Source organism: Clupea harengus, chromosome 9, assembly GCF_900700415.2.
Source record: "Clupea harengus chromosome 9, Ch_v2.0.2, whole genome shotgun sequence".
Classification (NCBI taxonomy): Eukaryota; Metazoa; Chordata; class Actinopteri; order Clupeiformes; family Clupeidae; genus Clupea; species Clupea harengus.
In genome coordinates, this window is record NC_045160.1 from 13,333,210 (window position 1) to 13,352,029 (window position 18,820).

The window sequence follows — 18,820 nt, forward strand, 5'->3', positions numbered from 1 at the left end:
ACTCAGTAATCCCACCCCACTGCCGTGGAGAGACAGCTCTACCCCGGTCACTGGTTGCCCTACACACACACACACACGGATGCACACAGACACACACACATCTGTAAATACACATACCGGTATACACACACACACACACACAGACATACAGACAACTAAGCACACGGACATGAACACACACACACGTACGTACAGAGGTACAAACACACACACACACATATATATATATATATATTTACACACAAACACACACACACAAATACGCAAGCACACACACATATACATATACATTCAAATGCACAAACACACACACACACACTCTCTGCCGCGCTCAGAAATACACTCGCACACAGCAGATGCACGGGCATGCATGCAGACGTACAAGTGCAAACACACTAATCTGCAAAGAAAATCCCCTCGCAGGACCAAACTGGTGAGTGTAGCGCTGCAACAGTCAGGGGACTTTTGTCTGGCAGTGGCAGGGCATAACAAAAGAGGATAAAAGGACAGGAAAAGTCCAACGCTAAGCATACAAGCACAGTCAAGTCACAGAATTCTGGCTTAAGCACTTAGAACCATTAATACAACACCAGTCTTCTGCCTTTAGTTTTGGATACAGAATGGGCCAGTCACTACGGCCAGGCTTTCCTACTGAACACAGGCATCATGTGTCAAGGGTCTTTTATACTCGGTTTTTACACATAAACATAACACGTAAGTTACACGTAAGTTACATAAACGCAGTTGTTTTGATTTATAGTTCCTTTAGGTTCCCCAAGGGTTGTGCGTGTTGCAAAGCGATTCAACGCCAGAACAGTAGGTGGAGTGACATTTTTTTTGCCTACCCCATGACGCGAATGGACACGATGAACGGGAGATTTTTCTGTTGAAAATGCCTTACTTTATAGACAATAACGACCATACACCCCCATTGCACTAAACAACACTCAAACAAATAAATATTGGATTGTTAGTCTATTAAGTATTGTATTTTATGAATTAGCCTGTTGTTAACCTTTCCTGCTAATCGTAGTCTGAGATTACAGGGGAGACTTTTGTTTACTGCTCCAGAGCCGAAGTGATCTTTATTCTTAACTCCGGGGTTATCTCCCTTTCCCTTCTGAATGTTGAGTGAAGTAAGCGTATTTATTGCAGCGGGACAAAAGAAAATGAATACATTTGTTACACGAAATACAAAGGTTGGCAATTCAGTACCAGTGGCGAAAAAGACAGATCACATGATGCAGAAGTTCGTTTATTGACACATATTTTAATGACGGCCACAGCGCTTTAAAACGCCGTGTTTATAAGTTACATAATTCAAAGATGAAAGATAGAAGGCGAGAGAATCGCCATGTGTACCTTCTCATCATGAGTGAATGTCAGTGCTTGTAATACAATGGTGTTGGCCGCAAATTAACTCCACTTCACGTTAATGTTAATTTTTGTATATGAGCAGACCAGGCTCCATTCTATCGCTTGCCTCAGGGGTGAAATGTATTGATTCACATCAATATGAATGGATGACATGACTAACAAGTGGCGAAAAATGAATATGAAAGTACCAGTACCAGTGGCGAAAAAAGACAGATCACATGATGCAGAAGTTCGTATATTGATACATATTTTAATGACGGCGACAGCGCTTTAAAACGCCGTGTTTATAAGTTACATAATTCAAAGATGAAAGATAGAAGGCGAGAGAATCGCCAGGTGCACCTTCTCATCATGAGTGAATGTCAGTGCTTGTAATACAATGGTGTTGGCCGCAAATTAACTCCACTTCACGTTAATGTGAACTTTTGTATATGAGCAGACCAGGCTCCATTCTCTCGCTTGCGTCAGGGGTGAAATTGATTGATTCACATCAATATGAATGGATGACATGGCTAACAAGTGGTGGAAACGGTTTTTAAATGTCAACACAGTATAGCCTATCACCTAACTATCATCTGAAATATGACGGGATGTCAAAACAAACCTTTGATCTAAACAGAATATTCAGTATGGAATAGGAATATATCAGAGCAGTATCTTCTATCGCGTTTGACAAATATGCTCAGATTGCTGTTTCTGATTTCTCCTGTGAGAATGGGATAGTAGCCTATTCTCTCCATGAATTTGCGGTCATTTGAGCGTCCTTATAAGTGTTTAAAGAGGGTTTGTAAAGATGCTCATATCTTCGGACCTCTTCTGTTATGTTTGTTCATAATCAACAAGAAGAGGCTTGTGAGACAGTCTGCAGGCTATTCATGATTCAAAAAAATTCTAGTCTTGCCTTGGCCTTTAAAAATGCCGGTATTATGCCGTGGTTTTTGTTGCATAGTGAGAAATTTTGGCGGACGCACTTACGTGTTACGTGACTGCTTAAAGGGGCTTACAACAGCGTTTATGTAACTTAAATGTTACGTTTATGTGTTAAAACCGAGTATAAATCTGCCTTTAGGTACCAAGGCCGGTGCCCACCGTCTCTCACTGACATTTACACAGGCTACATCACGCTTTGACATCCCATTAACTTCAGACGTGTACTTGCTCTGGAAATTGGCGAAGGTGGCAGCAAACAAAATGACATTTAACAGTAACCAAGATAAGTGCCAGGCGCTTCATCTTGTAAAAGGTAACATGCCCTCACCAAATATCCATCTCTCTCTCTCTCTCTCTCTCTCTCTCTCTCTCTCTCTCTCTCTCTCTCCCTTGCTCCCTCTCCCTTCAATTGCTACCAGTCTCTGTCTCCCCTCTTTGGTCATGAACCTCCTCCCACCAAATATCATCTCTCTCTCTCTCTCTCTCTCTCTCTCTCTCTCTCTCCCTTGCTCCCTCTTCCACTCCTTTAATTACTACCAGTCTCTCTCCCCCTCTTTGGTCATGAACCTCCTCCCACCAAATATCCATCCATCTCTCTCTCTCTCTCTCTCTCTCTCTCTCTCTCTCTCTCTCTGTCTCACACTCCCCCTTCCTCTCCTTCAATTACGATCAGTCTCTTCTCTCTCTCTCTCCTCTTTGGTCACATGTCTATGAATAAAAGAACAAAGTAAAGCATGTGCTTACATTACATTAGGGGATCTCATTAAAAATCGCAGTATTTCCTGTTTCACAGCAAGCACAAGCACAAAAATAGACAGGATGTTTCACACCAAATCCCCAGCAGGCAGTTACAACAGGGAGGGGAGAGAAGGAGCAGAGGGAGACTTCTTGGGAGAGTTGAGATATTGAGACAAGATTTGTTACCACGAGTAGCTGGAAATTGAGACAAGATTTGTTACCAGTAGTAGCTGGAAATTGAGACAAGATTTGTTTGCCAGCAGGCTGGAACATTTCATTTGATTGCTGGTCATTGTTGTAAATGGTCTTTTTGATTTGGATAAAATGGATAACAACTGGTTTACTTGACACAACAGAATTGCCAAGCCAATATTACTGTAAAGACTGAAGGTCTCATCAGTGTCTTCCTTTAAGAGATACAACTGAAATTTGTCATACTGGCCAATCCTGTTTAGTAGTTCTTTAGTCTTACCTTCTGATTTACAGATAACATTGCAGTTACACATTCAAATCCAAATAACTGTTCGTTCATGACTGAAATTTGTGAGGTCAGTGATTGAAATCCGTGAGCCACCACACACACACACACACACACCAAAAAAGACAACACGTGCCATATTGTTAAATTTAGTGTAATTTCGTAAACAGGTCGATTTTCTCCCAATAGAGAAGAAGTTGAAAAACCGGCTGAAAAACACTGACTTGTTACTGCTACGCAGATTTAATGAGCTGCACAGTGCTGCAGTCTCTCACTTGCGCTGCACAGCAGTTATTCTATTCTACCTGTACTTATTATTCTGTGCTACTGAGTTTGAAAATCTGTGACATTAAGGGAGATCCGAGATCCTCCCAGATAAAACGTGAGACTTGACAGGTATGAATCTAAGGACATGATATTCCAACGGAAAGGGCGACATAATGGCAACAGAGAAAAAGAGCCCAAGTTTCAGGGTGGTGGCAGTTCAACAGCAGTTTAACTATCCAGTTCACCCAGAGATTGGCTAGGGGAAATTTCACATCTCATTTGACCACGAGTGATACTGAGCTGTTGATGAGTTTCTAAAGCTCTGAGGTAAGTGTGGAGGGATGGTGTAACATGTAACCTTTCTTCAGCTCAGACGGGCACTGGCCGATGGGAGAGTGGCTGTGTGTGAGTGTGTGTGATGGATGCCAACGTCTCTCCGTTAATGTCACATGTCACCTGTCACTACGGCAACGGCTGGATGGCTCACAGTGGCTGCCCTCCATTCCCCAATCTGATCAGTATCAATAGTAACCCTAATAAGGACATGATACTTTCCACTCAGTGTGGTGGGGTCAGTTAGCCATGGTGAACATAACAACATACTGTGATGTGACCCAGACCAGTTAGAGTGCTGCTGTGAGTGATTTGGGTAGCTGTTGTCAGTGAAAGGCATGTGGAGATATAAACAAAAGGACGTGATTGCGTGTCCTGTGCGCAGATATGCTCTTTCGTTACCATGGACACTAATTGTGCAAGTCACTATCACAGTCAAGAGGTACTTTTGTAGTTGCTTGAAGGCCACATAATGCAGACTCTCTCTCTCTTTAAACACACACACACACACACACACACACACACACACACACACACACACACACACACACACACACACACACACACTTTCACAAACACAATCACTCTCTCTCTCTCTTTCACACACACTGTTTACTGATGGTTGCCATGACACCGAGCTCCATAACGCATTGAGCGATGGGAGGTCTGCTATTTTGGGCTCGTGCCTCGACCATGCCACTCACGCTGAAAAGCTGTTTTATTGGAAATTCACTCGGCACAACTGAGCTTCTTCGCCTGTGGTCAAGCGCTGTCATTCAAAAAAACATTTAAATAAATAAAAAACGAAAGGATTCCCCTCACTAGAGAGAGAGAGAGAGAGAGAGAGAGAGAGAGAGAGAGAGAGAGAGAGAGTAGATTCCGTGCCTTCCAATCCAGCCCCTTCAACTGATGACAACCTGCACATGAATGGTTATGTCACTGCAAGGCCGACTTATGCACAGAGAAGGGGTCAGCATTAGATTGATGAGAGCCGAAACTAACAAACACAAAGTGGATGCTTCTCACCAATTCTCCCCCCTTTGCCCCCTCAGTTTATACCATTAAGTAGTCAGTCACTCAGACTACATATGCCAAAGGGGCATGATTTTGATTATCTAAGTTTGCTATTCATATCAGCAGAGTTCGGCAGGGTAGCCTACAAACAAGTGTTTCGTTACGTCAGCATGTGTAGGGGGTCTACTTCATGACAGTACTCCCTTTAAATGCAAGTCGAATCTCGCAAATGGCATCAATATACCTGTACAAATTGTTTTTTCAAACGTCAAATACTCCAGCGGTCACGCTGAAATGCAGATTTGCAGATCCAATTAAGTTCTAATAATGCTTATACTGTTAATGACATTAAATGGGTCTAAAGAGACCTCTTTGATAATTAATTTTCTGCAATATGCATGGGAAACAATTCCTTTCATAGGCATGCATCCAGCGCAGTGCAACATATTGTAAATCGCATGTTATCTCCAATGTCAAAGGCTTATCACATTATGTATAGAAACGTCCCTAAATACAGTGTGACCGTCATTGTGGCATTGAGGTGCGCATGTGCGTGAGTGTGCGTGTTATATGTGAGTGTGTGTATGTGTGTGGAAATGCTGCCCATGTGTGTGTGTGCCTGAGGTACTGATGACCTGAGTTCTTCTGACTGCTGGCTTTGTGACCTGATGCCTGAGGACAGCCTATTCACCAGTGGCCTGAGGTTAGAGCACATGCTGTGTTGGACGAGGTCAGGTGATGCTCCGGGTGTTTGTGAGGTGCTCTCCCTCTAGTGGTAGCTCTGAGTATCGCTTTTCACAGGATCCAAGCGATCTCTGAGGTTTATCTTCATTTTTATGAACAATTATTATCCCTGAAATGAAACTTCAGGTGAAGATTGCTTGTTTTAGAGTGAATCCTCAGATTTTGGTGTAGGTTCTGGATTAACCTTTTGATACAAAATCCAGTGAGGAGACCTGAAACAGGTAGGGAAAATAGACATGGGCCTGCGACACATTGTAGAATCGGTTGTGTGCATGGTAAGCTTTTGCCTGTATTAGAGGCTTTACAAAGGACACACCTCACAGGATAAACCTACAGCATATTTTCTATTCAAGGGTAGACCCTTGATTGTGTAATTGTACAGCATGGGGCCATCCAACAGGAGTGTGACATTTGTTTAACACAGGAGTCACCTTCACCTTTAAAAAAACGCCACCTCACGCCACACTCCACACCATGTGCAGTGCGTCAGATAAGACTATCAAATTCTGATGTGGACTCAGAATACAATACACGGGCAAAGAATGAAATAAATAATGTAGGGGAGAAAAAAAAAATTGCTGATCCTCTCTGCAAGTCCCCCGAGGGACTGGCGTCATTTCAAGCTAGCATCTGTGCTACAGTATCTCAGCCCTAATGCTCTTCCTCTGCCTCTCCAGAGATGCTGCAGGAGGCAGGATGAAGACAGCAGCCTCTCAAAGACTTTCTTTTTTGGTTTAAATAAATATTTAGTAAAGCAAAGTAAGTTAAGTAAGTAAATATCGTGCAAAAGCCAGCTAATTTCCCCCAAAGAGATTGTAATTTAACTTAACAACAAATTTGAATGTATGTATATCACATCGCACAAATGCAATACAAAGAAGAATGTAACATTTCAGCAATGTTGTATAAAGCAATCCTGCCATGCCTTTTAGGATGAAATGATTAGAGCCCCAGCTTGTATGGCCCCTCCCCAACCTGGTGACCCCTGTGACTGATCTCCTACCTGTGAGGTCTCCATATCAGTTTCTTCCACTTCCTCTGCTTGGCCTATTGGTAGAGAAGAGAACGTGACAACAGTGCCCGCAGAAGCATCAGGCCCAAGGTACTCCACCACCCAAGACACTTGGCTGCCTTCACAGTGAGAATGAGTGTGGCTAAACATTTCACATTTGGCACTTCTGAACACCAAAACACCACAGAAGCCTGACTGGGGGGGGGGGGGGGGTACCAGCCTCATCAACCTGAGTTTTCAAGAGGAGCAGAATGGAGATGGAGAGAGGAGGGGGGAGGGAAGCCCTGGGGCCGTGCACACAGATGGGAGCGTACTGGGTTAGATGGATAGATGATGGAGATGACGATGGGAGTGTTGATGAGAGTACAGTGGATGTGAGAGGGTGAGCGAGTAGGAGCACAGAGGCTTTCCATCAAGGCGCTCCGCCGTCCGCACAATGGCCGTGACTCAACGGGAAGTGAGCACCCACGCCAACACGAATCCCATGAGTCACGCAGCCTTGCCGGAATCACACTGACATCTGTGTGTGTGTGTGTGTGTGCGAGCGCGGTTATGTGTGCGCGCACTTCAAAATGGCTGGCATCTGCTTTGCTCTCCACTCTGAACAGACCTCTTAGCATTCTGCATGTTCATTAAATTGGGATTCCCTCACAAGCTGCATCTAGGGCCGAAGAAATCAGCGGTGTGTTACCCAAAGCATAATCCCTCTCATCTCACCTCCTATCAGCTCGCTGTAATTTTCACTGGAATCAATGGGCTCAGTTGAGAGAGAGGGGCATATTGTGTGCAATGATATCTGGATGGAGAGTGTACAATAACACCTTGAAAGCAAGGAAAGTATCCCAGCAGCAAATAGTACAGGGCAACTCAATTAAGACTACATATGGATTTTATGATAGAACACTAAGATACTGTGTAATGATGACCTAAGTGTACTCTTGGCGCTGTAAATTAGCCTTAGGTTTACTCCGCATTTATTTCTGGCTGCGCAATCTAACCCCAGGTTTGTGCTCAGTTTAATTTGAGTTCCTGAAGCCTGTTCTACTGAATGGCTTTGTGTGACTTTGAAGTCCAGGTTCATCCTATATGTGCCTTTTTTAAATATAGGTTCACACAGGGAGTGGAGACAAAGTGACGGTTTCAGTCTAGAATCTGTAATCTTATCCACACACCTAAATGGTTTACAAGTTTCTTCTTAAAAAGACAAGAGTTTATGCAGTGTATTTTACATTTAGCTCCCTGACCCTCAGTCTGTTCCAAATTATCTCTGTGTTTGACAAGTTGGCCTTGTGTTACAAGTCTTTTATTGTCAGATGCACAGAATGACACAGGGTCAGACTGGGCACTGAAATTCTGTGTTTAATCCAGCCTTACAAAAGAGTTTTTAGGTTGCCTGAGAGAAATCAATGACCTCCTCTGGAGATCCCTTCCCAGGATGCCAAAAAACCCAGCCATTACCCTTTGATTTATGATGTATAAAAAGAAGCCCACGACTGAGGAACCAGACAAGGAGACAGAAAAGAGAGAAGGATAGAGAGAATGGAGAAAAAGAGTGGGATAGAGAGGCAATGAGAGAGAGAGAAGGATAGAAAGTAGGAGAGCGCGCAAGAGAAGAAGTACAGAGAGTTACAGAGAGAGTGAGAAAGAGAGTGAAGGGTAGAGAGAAAGGGAATGAGACACAGATAGATAGAGAGAGACAGCAAGAGGGAAATCAGACGACAGTGAAGAGCATGTAAAAAAAAAGAGGCTAAATTTAAACCTCATTTAATCCTCTCTAGAGCCCTGAGCAGGTATCCAGTCAGACGCCAGCCAGTGGTGGCTTCCTGCTTGATTAACACCCTCCTATGACAGCCGAGCTCCCCCCCCCCCCCCACTTCCTCACTCCCCAAACACTCAGCAGTGTCACTGAGCAACATCGATCAGATTATAGAAACCACTCCCCAGCCAGGGGAAGACACTATGGAGGTATTCTGAGAGTCAGGTAGCATCCTGTAACCGACGGGGTTGATGGGGAGCCCTTTACAGGAAAGAGCACAAAGTCCGTCACTAATGACCTTAACCTTATTACACCTGGAAAATCACAGGGGAGATGTGATTACTCAGCAGTTCCAGTAAGCACATAATGGCGATGGAAAGGTTAAGGAATGACTTGACAAATTGTGAAGACTGAAAATGGCCATGTGTTCAGAAGTGGCTGGGATATAGGGGAAACACATTGTGAAGACAAAACAATGAACTGTATTTTGTCTTTATGAAAGTAAAGGTTTTGGTAATCGCAGCAACCTGCACCGGAAAGGATGAGAGTGACTGGAAGCACAACAATGAGGGACAGACAGACTGACATCCCCTCAGCAACACTTAAGCAGAGGGCATACAGTCAACAGCACTAAATAAAATAGACACAAATACAAACACAGAAAGATCGTCCAGCCAGCCAGCCAAAATCAAACAGACAACAAGACAGATGCAGACACTCAGAGAGTGAAAGATGGAAAACTAACAGATGGACAAACACCCACAGAGAGAGAGAGAGAGAGAGAGAGAGAGAGAGAGAAACAGAAAGCAAGTGAGAGACACACACAGAAAAAGAGAGAGATGCGTGTGTGTATGTGAGAGAGAGAGAGAGAGAGAGAGAGAGAGAGAGAGATAAAGAAAGAATGACAGGAGGGGAGACACATGGAACTTCTGACCTTGTGTTGGTGCATGGTGAACAGGCAGACACCATCCTGTCTCCTGTGCGGGCTCTCATGGCTGGCGTGCTACACAATGATCTCCAGTCAGCCTGATCTCTCCCAGCCTCTGATCTGATCGCCTGCCCACCAGCTCCCTCAGCCTCTCTCCACTGGAGCCTCCGGTCCTACTGTCCCTGCATCCGCCGGCACCCACCGACATACCGCTCTACGCTCTCTCTCTCACGCACGCACTTTCCTTCACTCTCTCAAATTCACTCTCCCCTTTTCTCTCTCTCTCACTTACTCTCGCTCTCTCGCTCTTTCATACATACATATAAACACCTCTCTCGCTCTCTCTCTTTCATACATACATACATACATATAAACACACCTTTCTCTCTGTCACTGCTAAACAGACGTAATGGCAGCTGACCTTCCTCTCCCTCAGATAAAAAGAAGTTCCCAGGCTGTCTTCACTGTCTTCACTCGGGTTCTGAGTTTCAATTTTCTATGATTTTGCCGACACATCCAGTACAGTACCGGGTTTTGTGAGAGTGTGTGTGACTGACAGTGAGATGCGTGTGTGTGTGTGTGTGTGTGAGTGTGTATGCGTGTGTGTATGCATATCTGAGTGTTTGTGTGTGTGTGTGCATGTGTGTATACATTCGTGAGTGTATGTGTGTACACAAGTGTGTGTGTGTGTGTGTGTGTGTGTGTGTGTGTGTGTGTGTGTGTGTGTGCGCGCATGCGTGTGAATGTGTTATGTAAAGGGAGCCGCTGCTTTCAGGGAGCCGTGGCAGAGTGAGTAATATGTGGCTAATTCTGGACACAGCCGGGAGACACTGTGATAGAGCTATCCGCTTGTTCAGCCCTGCAGCGGAGCAGAGGGGAGCAGAGGGGAGGGGAGGAGATGGGAGAAACAGAGAGGAGCCCACAGCTTCAGCCCTTCTGTCCCCAAAACTCTCCCCCCTGCCTCACCCTCCATAACCCCTCATCTCAGCTCAGCTGTGCCCAGTACCACCACAGACACCACAAGGAGACTGTTCCCATTCAAACACACAAAACTATACCGGTGTCTTTTGGAAGCGCATCTTCACTCTATCCCCAATTCTCCAATGAAGTTTTCAATAAAAGTGTCTGCTACATTTTATAATATAAACTATGCTGTTGGTGTTCATAGTTGGTAGTTGTAGGTACAGTGTTCTGTCCTATTGCTGATGCAAAACAATCCTCTGCAGCTTCTAGGTAGTGAGTTTGAATTTCAGGACTAAACTCACATCCCCTAAACTCACATCCACAGGGTTGCAATGTCACACTTCTCAAGAAATATTCAGTCTTGTGGGGTTTTTTTCAGTCGAAAGGCAAAAAACATGGTTCTGCTTTCTGTTGCCTCTGACCGTAAAGAGGCAAAAGGTGTGCCAAGAAGGCCAGCTGAGGAGACCATGAAACAAGGAGGAACTGTGAGGCCGGACCCCGGTTATTTCTTTTGAGACTATTTTGTCAACCCTACCCTTCTACTTTTCTCCTCCCCTGTCCCTTTCTCTTTCATCAGCATTTCTCTGAAATTGTGTCTGTCTGTGCAGTCCTGTTGACCTGTTTTCTTTGTGCACGTGTCTCTTAGGGTGTTGCATTAGAATATCTCAAGAGGATTCCAAAGCTGCTCTTCTGTGGCATGGCAGTATTCTGCTCTGGAACAAATTATTTAAAGTGAAGTTTTGAAGGACATTGGTAAAAGCAATACAATTGTGCGTAAGTTCATATCTACTACATATCTTAAGAATGAAGTGTCTTCAGGTTTTATAGACATATGTGAGACATATAACTGCTGCAGTGAATGTAAGACCAAAAGGGTCCTAAACAGATGTGTTTTATTGATGATAAGTGGTTACTACGACTGAGGCGAATTGAGTGGATGTAAGCGTTTAGTCTGGACTTTGACTGACAGACAACAATAGGCAACTCCTGCCGTCGCCTCTTGGAAGCCCAGAGGAACTACATACTAGTGGATGCAGCACTTTTATCAACTTTCGCTAAATCATTTCCTTTCCCGCGCTTCCCCCGGCTGGAGCCGCAGGCCAACACTGATTCAGGATCAGAGTTGGGTTATGTTCTGCTGACTCACCCAGAAAAGACATACAAGACACTCTCACTCTCCAGAAAGGCAGAGTACGAATCAATGATGAGGGGCCCATACGTTGGGTCTGTAAGCGGGAGCTAAGACAGGCCCGGTGCGCTGAGACGTCCTCACTGCTGAGTCTGGGGAAAACTGAGAGCATCGATCGCCGGAAGGGAGGCAACAGCCCAGTGAGTGATTGTGGCGGCGCGTCTGTATTTCGAAACCTTTGATATTCACACAAACAGGAAGTCATTCTGAACCAGGGCTATGTTAGCTTGCGCCAGAGAGCTCATTTTACCTTTAATCCCCCAACATGCCTCTCGAATTCTCAAAATGCCTCGGATGCCAACGTTGGGTTGGATAACGGTCACGCCAGATACTGGGAGAATGTCCATTTGCCATGGGGTCCTATGAAACTAATACCCATCAAAAAGCTTACTCACGTGGCAAATAACGTTCATAATTCACACTGAGAGGTTTGTCTTTGCAAAGTACATCTATGACTCCATTTCCACTGCAAATGTGACAACGGTTTTCTCCGAACCAAAAAGCTAAAAGTAAGGATCCGTAGGTAACGCTTCCCTAAAACATTCACTCCCACTGATTCCCATTTCTCCGGGTCTTTGTTCCTCTGCACGACTCCATGTTATGTATTATTCACAGCCCAGGCCACTGGTGCCGGGGCGGGCTGCAGGCCCCGGCGTTGTGAGCCAAGGCTCTGATGGGCGGTACATTCATGGCACAACACAGTGTGGCGTGGCGTCCGATGGAAGGCCCCTTGCACGGACCTGCGCGTTATCGGACTCAATAATGCATGGAGCCGCAAAAACACTCTCCACTGCTTTCATGGCTCGGGCACATTAGTGTAGCTCAGCACGACTCAAAACAGAGCACAGAAAAAAAATTTCATGGCCAAAAACTAAAAGAAAAGAAATGAGAAACGGCAAACAACAACAAGCCCGATGCTGAACACCCGTGACTAGCATCATGTTCCCTTGTGCATACAGGTGCTGGCCATCTGGAATGTGTGGGCGGGCTGTTTCTGCAGCCTTGTGATATTGCAGGCGTCGTGACTGCTGTGTTTACCTACACTGCAATAAATACAATATGGTGCATTGGTAATGTTATACCTGAAAGGGAAAGGTTATAAATCACCTATTTTCTGCAGAGCTAGAGCTATAGTTATAAAAACTAAAAGTTTTCCATACGACTGCATACAATTCCAATACACGGATAAAAATAAAGCCAGCAGATATTCCAGTGTCTGTGAGATCACCTACGCAGATGCATGTGATCCTACATTCCCACAGCCTAAGAAAAACACCTAAACACCAATCAAAAATGAAAACAGCACACCTGTCAAAAATGTAAATGAATAGTCAAGTGTTCTTTGTTAAGGGTAATTAGATGCTTTCTTTCCTGGGCCCATAAAGGCCATGTCCTTTAGGTTCACCTAAATCTACTATAGAAAAAACAACAATCGGCTGTGGCCTCATACTCTTTCAATGCCTAAGTGGCCATTGTTGGTTATTATCACAGCCTTCACTGAGAGAGGCTGGCGAACACAATGCTCTGACACAATGTGGTGGGCTCTGATGGCGGTCAGTGGGCTAGCCGAATCACATGTTGTGATGATGGTGGTCAGGAGACGGTGGTCAGTCTGGTCTGAGCCACTCAGGACAAGCCAGGCCATGATCACATGAAATCATCTCTCTCTCACAGGTTGTACAAACAAATAGAAACCCTTGAATAGAATAGATTCAATGCAAGCATGTGAGATATGAAATAATTAAACAGCAGAGAAATGGATGTCTTCATCGATATCATAACCAGCTTTATAAAGAAATAAAATAAAGCTGAGCTTTTTATCTGAGAAATAAAGCAAGGACATATGAAACACTAACTATATTTATTGATGTTTTTGGTGACATTGCAGTTATTTAACAATTAACAATATTTAACTCTGACAAAGTGTAATTACACAATGACGTCACAACCCAAACCATCATCTTTCAATAAATGTCCTTTAAATCACTAGATGACAGAGTGACAGCACCATTCTTAATTCTCTATCCAAGGCCAAACCAAAGTACGGTACGAATCAATGTGTAATACTGTCGGGACAAAAAAAATACTGCGCCGATAGGTTCAATAGCTCAACCATTTCACCTGCACACTTAAGCTCAGCAGAGCTGCTACTTGAGTGAAAGCACACATTGCCTCAGCTCAGGCAAAGGTATTCATGTACAACCACCTGACACTTGAAAACCCAAACTTACCTGCTGTTCACAGAGACCCGGAGGGGCTTTTAGAGGCTCGACAAGGCGGGTCTCACCTCAACAGCTGTGGAGCCAGTGTTTGTTGTGCCACAGACAGCTACCTCAGGCCAGGTTTGCCAAGAGAGACAGGCCTCACGCTGGCGGTCACACACACACACACACACACACACACACACACACACACACACACACACACACACACACACACACACACACACACACACACACACACACACACACACACACACACACACACACACACACACACAGTGCACCCCCATGAGCCTCCCACACCACCAACCCCCCCCCCCCCCCCCCCCCCAAACAAAAGCCCTGTTTGTGGCCCTGCATTGTGAGCGATGTTGTTTGTCCTGGAAAATGCAAACGACGGCATTCTGCAGCTTTGCAACTGTATTCACGGCTTGACTTTTCAAACGTACAGCGATACATTCAGATACTGGGCAAAGCTGTGGATCACTCACATTCGCACAGACAGGGAGAGAAGAAGGGATGCCATCTCCCTCATCTCAATGCTTTCTGTCAGGTTATTTTGAGGACAAAGCCCAAACAGGAGTACCTCAGCAGAGACGCGTTGTTCTTGTCATGTAAGTAAATAAAACAAGACACACTCACCTGAACTTGTCTGCACTGCTATTGGACCTGTGAATGAAAGTGCCGAACAGATGTAAGGCATGCAGTCCTCTCATGTCTGTTTCTGAAGTTCCACACACGATTAAAGTGTGCATAAAAATCCCAAAGCTAAAAAAACTACGGCCAAAGTCACTCTTACTGTGACCAAGCATGAATGTTAACTAGAGGTCAAGAAATCACAGCCCACTTTTGGGGAAAACTGCACTAGGAAACGTGACTTAACCAACTCAGAGGTTTTTTTTACACCTTATCTCAAAAAAACACAGGTGAGTATAGTTGACTTTGAGTGCAGCCTCGCATTTCTGCACGCCTGGCATGTTCCTCAGGAGACCCTGAGACGTTAAGTAAACAAAAAAAGTATTTACCTCTCCTCCCGGATGAATGGAGTCAGGAAGCGTGTGGAGTCGTCGTCATGGCTACTTTGCTGACTGCTCTGCTGGCTGCTGGAAGAGACGGACACCTGTCAGTCATCACGCACTGACTTGCATGATAAACCAGAGATAGATCTTCACAAACAGTCTAAACCCTTTAAGTAGCTAGCAGAATAGTGTCATTGGAACAAAACATTATTGGACACATCAATTCAAAAATGTATTTACATGAGGGCACAGAAAGTTTCTAGATATAAGCCACATGTAGTGACTCTACACAAACCTCAAAATGTGCCACAAAACTCACCCACCAGAGGGCAGCATAGGATATATTCAGCGCAGCTCTACACTTGCTCCTTAGCCTCTCGGGCTAATAGCTTGACAACCCTCAGTAGTTCTATTCTGGCTCTCATACTGACACAGGCCCAGATAAACCATATGAGGAGTAGATGGAAGCCCATATGACTGCTGTTAATACTAGCTTTTGATGCTATCTCACTGACACAAGAAAAGGGATGAAAAAAACTATAAAACTATTTGCACAGAGACACTTTGTGTTTTTTTTTTTTTGAAGACGCGGTTCTGGAGTGAAGCTTATCGGGGGTAGAGGAGTGTGGCTCTGATACGAGCACCGGGTCTTATTCAAGTCTGTGGCTATGAGAGAATCCCAAATATGCATGACGCCACATCCATGGCATGAGAGCCAGCAATAAAGTACAACAGGTGGATTAAACTGCATAACTTCAAGGCTGCTCAACAAAACATCTGAGTATTCAGACAAAAACAATATTGTTTCCAAAAACGGTATAATTCATAAGCACCACCTACCCTAACCACGACCAAATAGGCACAATAACACGCCACAGGTGGGAGGAGAGTGGGAGGAAAGTGGGAGCGACACAACAGCTGCTGCCTCTTCCTCCTCGCGAGGTACATGAGCACAGTGTACCCAGAATGTTCATCTTCACACTACAGTATAGAATATTTCTGTTTACTTCTCTAAACATAACTGCTACTTTTAAAAGTGCAGTCAGTCTTCGATCCTGGCGGAAGACTGTTGACATTTGAGCTCAACAGCCAATCCAATACACCCCCTCCTTTCAATGTTCCTGAAACAATGCTCTTTATTGGCTGGAATACAGTATGACTCGATCTGAAAAGGTCAATGAAAAAGGGAACCTGTATAGTCTGAGATTAGACTGATAGAGAGAACATCAGAAAGCCTGCTGAACATGTTCAACTGAGAGCTCAAAAAGCCAGTGAAAAGGGTCAAGCTGTGTGAGAGGGACATTTATGTGTAAGGAGAAGTGAGTCAGTTGAAGTCTATAAGAAACACAGTGGCAGACACTTTCTGTGATTATTCTGAAAGCTATGCCTTGTGCATTCTTTTTTTGGCATGCTGCTAACAGGCTCTTGACATTTTGAGTGCTACCTGTGCCTTTTTTCAGCTCCGGCTCCATCACAAGCTTACCAGCCCAACATGAACACCACCCCACTGGTCAATGTACCCATTGTCAAACCTTTGCGAAGCGGTTTAGCAATTAACTCAGATCATGAATGAAGTATGAAGCAACTGTAGCCGGTACAATTGGAATGTAACAAATTTGCAGTTCACAAAATGTGCGTGTGTGCCAAAGCTATGTGCTTATGTTGTGTGTCCACCGAGCCTAACCCACACTTACCACTTACCACAGCATCTGAAAGTGTGTAGACCTGAGTCAAAATGTGTTTGACATGCAATGCCTCTTACTGACATGGGAATAGCCATGGGACGGGTAGTTTTCAACACGTATATACTTGCTGAATAAATTCACTGTCTAGTGCAAACTTAGATATGTCAGATATGGTTTAGAGTTGATTTAAACCATATCTGGTTTAATATATTCTACATTTAGCATGTAGAATTCATAAGCTACCGACGAATGCTGAATCATTAAAGCGATCTGCAAACTCCATGCCATGTTTCCATGGTAGAAATCAATTTGGTTTGACATTATACATATTATACATAGATCACATAACATAAGTTGCTCTGGGACAACAGCGTTGGGTGGGGTGTGGCAGAAGGCCACATCAGGAAGCCTGTCGACTTCTGTGAACATTTATACAAGAAGTTTCAGACTGCAGACATAATCTCGTTTATAATATGAAAATGCACTTGTTTATATATACACACATATAACACACACACACACACACACACACACACACACACACACACACACACACACACACACACACACACACACACACACACACACACACACACACACACACACACACACACTGTTTCTCCTCTGTGGGTCCCACCCCAGGAGCCTCTTCCTCCAGCACCAGGGTATCTCACTGAGCTGAACACAGCTCTGCCTCTCAGTCCATACGATCAAGTCATGACCACTTCAAATCACATCATGTCATGACAACACATCACATTGCATTGCGTAATATCATCATAGGGGATGCTATAGAACTCATTGTACATTTCGGACAGATTGACATCAAGCAGCTCGAGTCCACCCCCGCTCCCCAGTCACAGAGGCCTCGTTCAGAGCATCACTCCAATTAGGGGTCGAGGCAGATCCAAGAATGGCATCAGACAAAGTCTTGTGTCTCAGCGCGCTTTGATGACTCTCTCAAGCCTCTGTCCTCATGCATTAGTCACGCACTGAAAATCGCGTAGCCATGACTTCATTCCCGCTGGTTACATCTGAGGGGAAGAGTGTTCTTGACTGAAATATTAACCATACCAGAGTCTAAGTGTGCTGATACAAAGATACACGTACCATGGGCGCTATTGCCCTAAAATAGCACACAGCCTTTCGCTTATCAGGACCCGGCAGACTGCACAGGGTCTGGACCAGACTGCCAGCTTCAAATGCTACACAAAAATAAGTACACACACACATACACACACACACACACACAGAGAGAGACATACGTATATACAAGTCAGACATGTTCTCATGTACACAAACACACACACACACACAAACAGATTAATTCGAGATCACACTCTTCCACACCATGCAGCACTTGGTGATGGTGAGACTATTGTAAATGCTTGTAAAATGATAATTTCCCAATATGTGCTGTGAGAACCTCAAACAGTGAGCCCTATTATCAGATGTATTTAATGATGCTATATTCTGTGTTATCAATCCCCCAATAACAAACAAGCTTGAAAGAGAAGGAAGGACAGATACAGAGAGAGAGAGAGGGAGAGAAAGAGAGAGAGAAAGAGAGAGAGAGAGAGAACGAGAGACAGTGAACATTCCATTATTGCTGTTGATCCAAAACAATTATCAGGAGAGAATACCGCAATCCAAAATGTGATTAATCTGTAATTGAAATAACAAGAATCAAAGACCACATTATTGACTTTCCTTATTAATTAGAAGCTAAGAAAATAGGACACACACCACATCACAGAGATCCCAATCCTGTAAATCCAAAGCCTTTGGGGGGATGGTGTGGAGCCCTTGTTTTCAGACGTACCCTACAGCATGCCTGGGTTACCAAAGCAGAACATGGTTACAATCACCAGTGCTGGCTGAGCCTGTGAGCAGACACACACACATGAAGCTTACTGTCTGTAAGTCAGGCCAGGAATTCACCTTTGCCTCGAAGGAACACTCCTGCGGGTCGTCTTTCTCCTTAAGACGTGCGGTTTCACGGAGAAGCACCAGTGTACACAAGGGTACACAAAGTCGTAACAGTCGTAAAAAACTCGACGGCAGACAGGCTACGCCAGTTTAACCATTAGACACACACACCATGTTCCTGCATGAACTGCGTCACAATCGTCAGCCTGGTCCATGTCGGAGACTCTCAAGTGTCA

At 44.5% G+C, this 18,820-nt stretch overlaps 1 protein-coding gene across 16 annotated transcripts in view; it reads right to left on the bottom strand.

The window, feature by feature from the left end:
- Positions 1-18,820, bottom strand: part of gramd1bb (GRAM domain containing 1Bb) — a 78,418-nt gene that overhangs the window by 45,568 nt on the left and 14,030 nt on the right. For 11 of the 16 annotated variants that reach the window (XM_031573554.1, XM_031573563.2, XM_031573561.2 and 8 more), the window contains exons 2-3: positions 14,977-15,054; positions 14,594-14,620 (exon numbers count right to left, since the gene is read on the bottom strand). In XM_031573554.1, coding sequence (XP_031429414.1) covers positions 14,594-14,620; positions 14,977-15,054 — 105 coding nt within the window. Of the gene's footprint in view, positions 1-6,884; positions 6,929-9,583; positions 9,800-14,593; positions 14,621-14,976; positions 15,055-18,820 lie in introns of those variants that run through there. The other 5 variants (XM_031573553.1, XM_031573567.2, XM_031573565.1 and 2 more) reach the window with 3 other exon arrangements.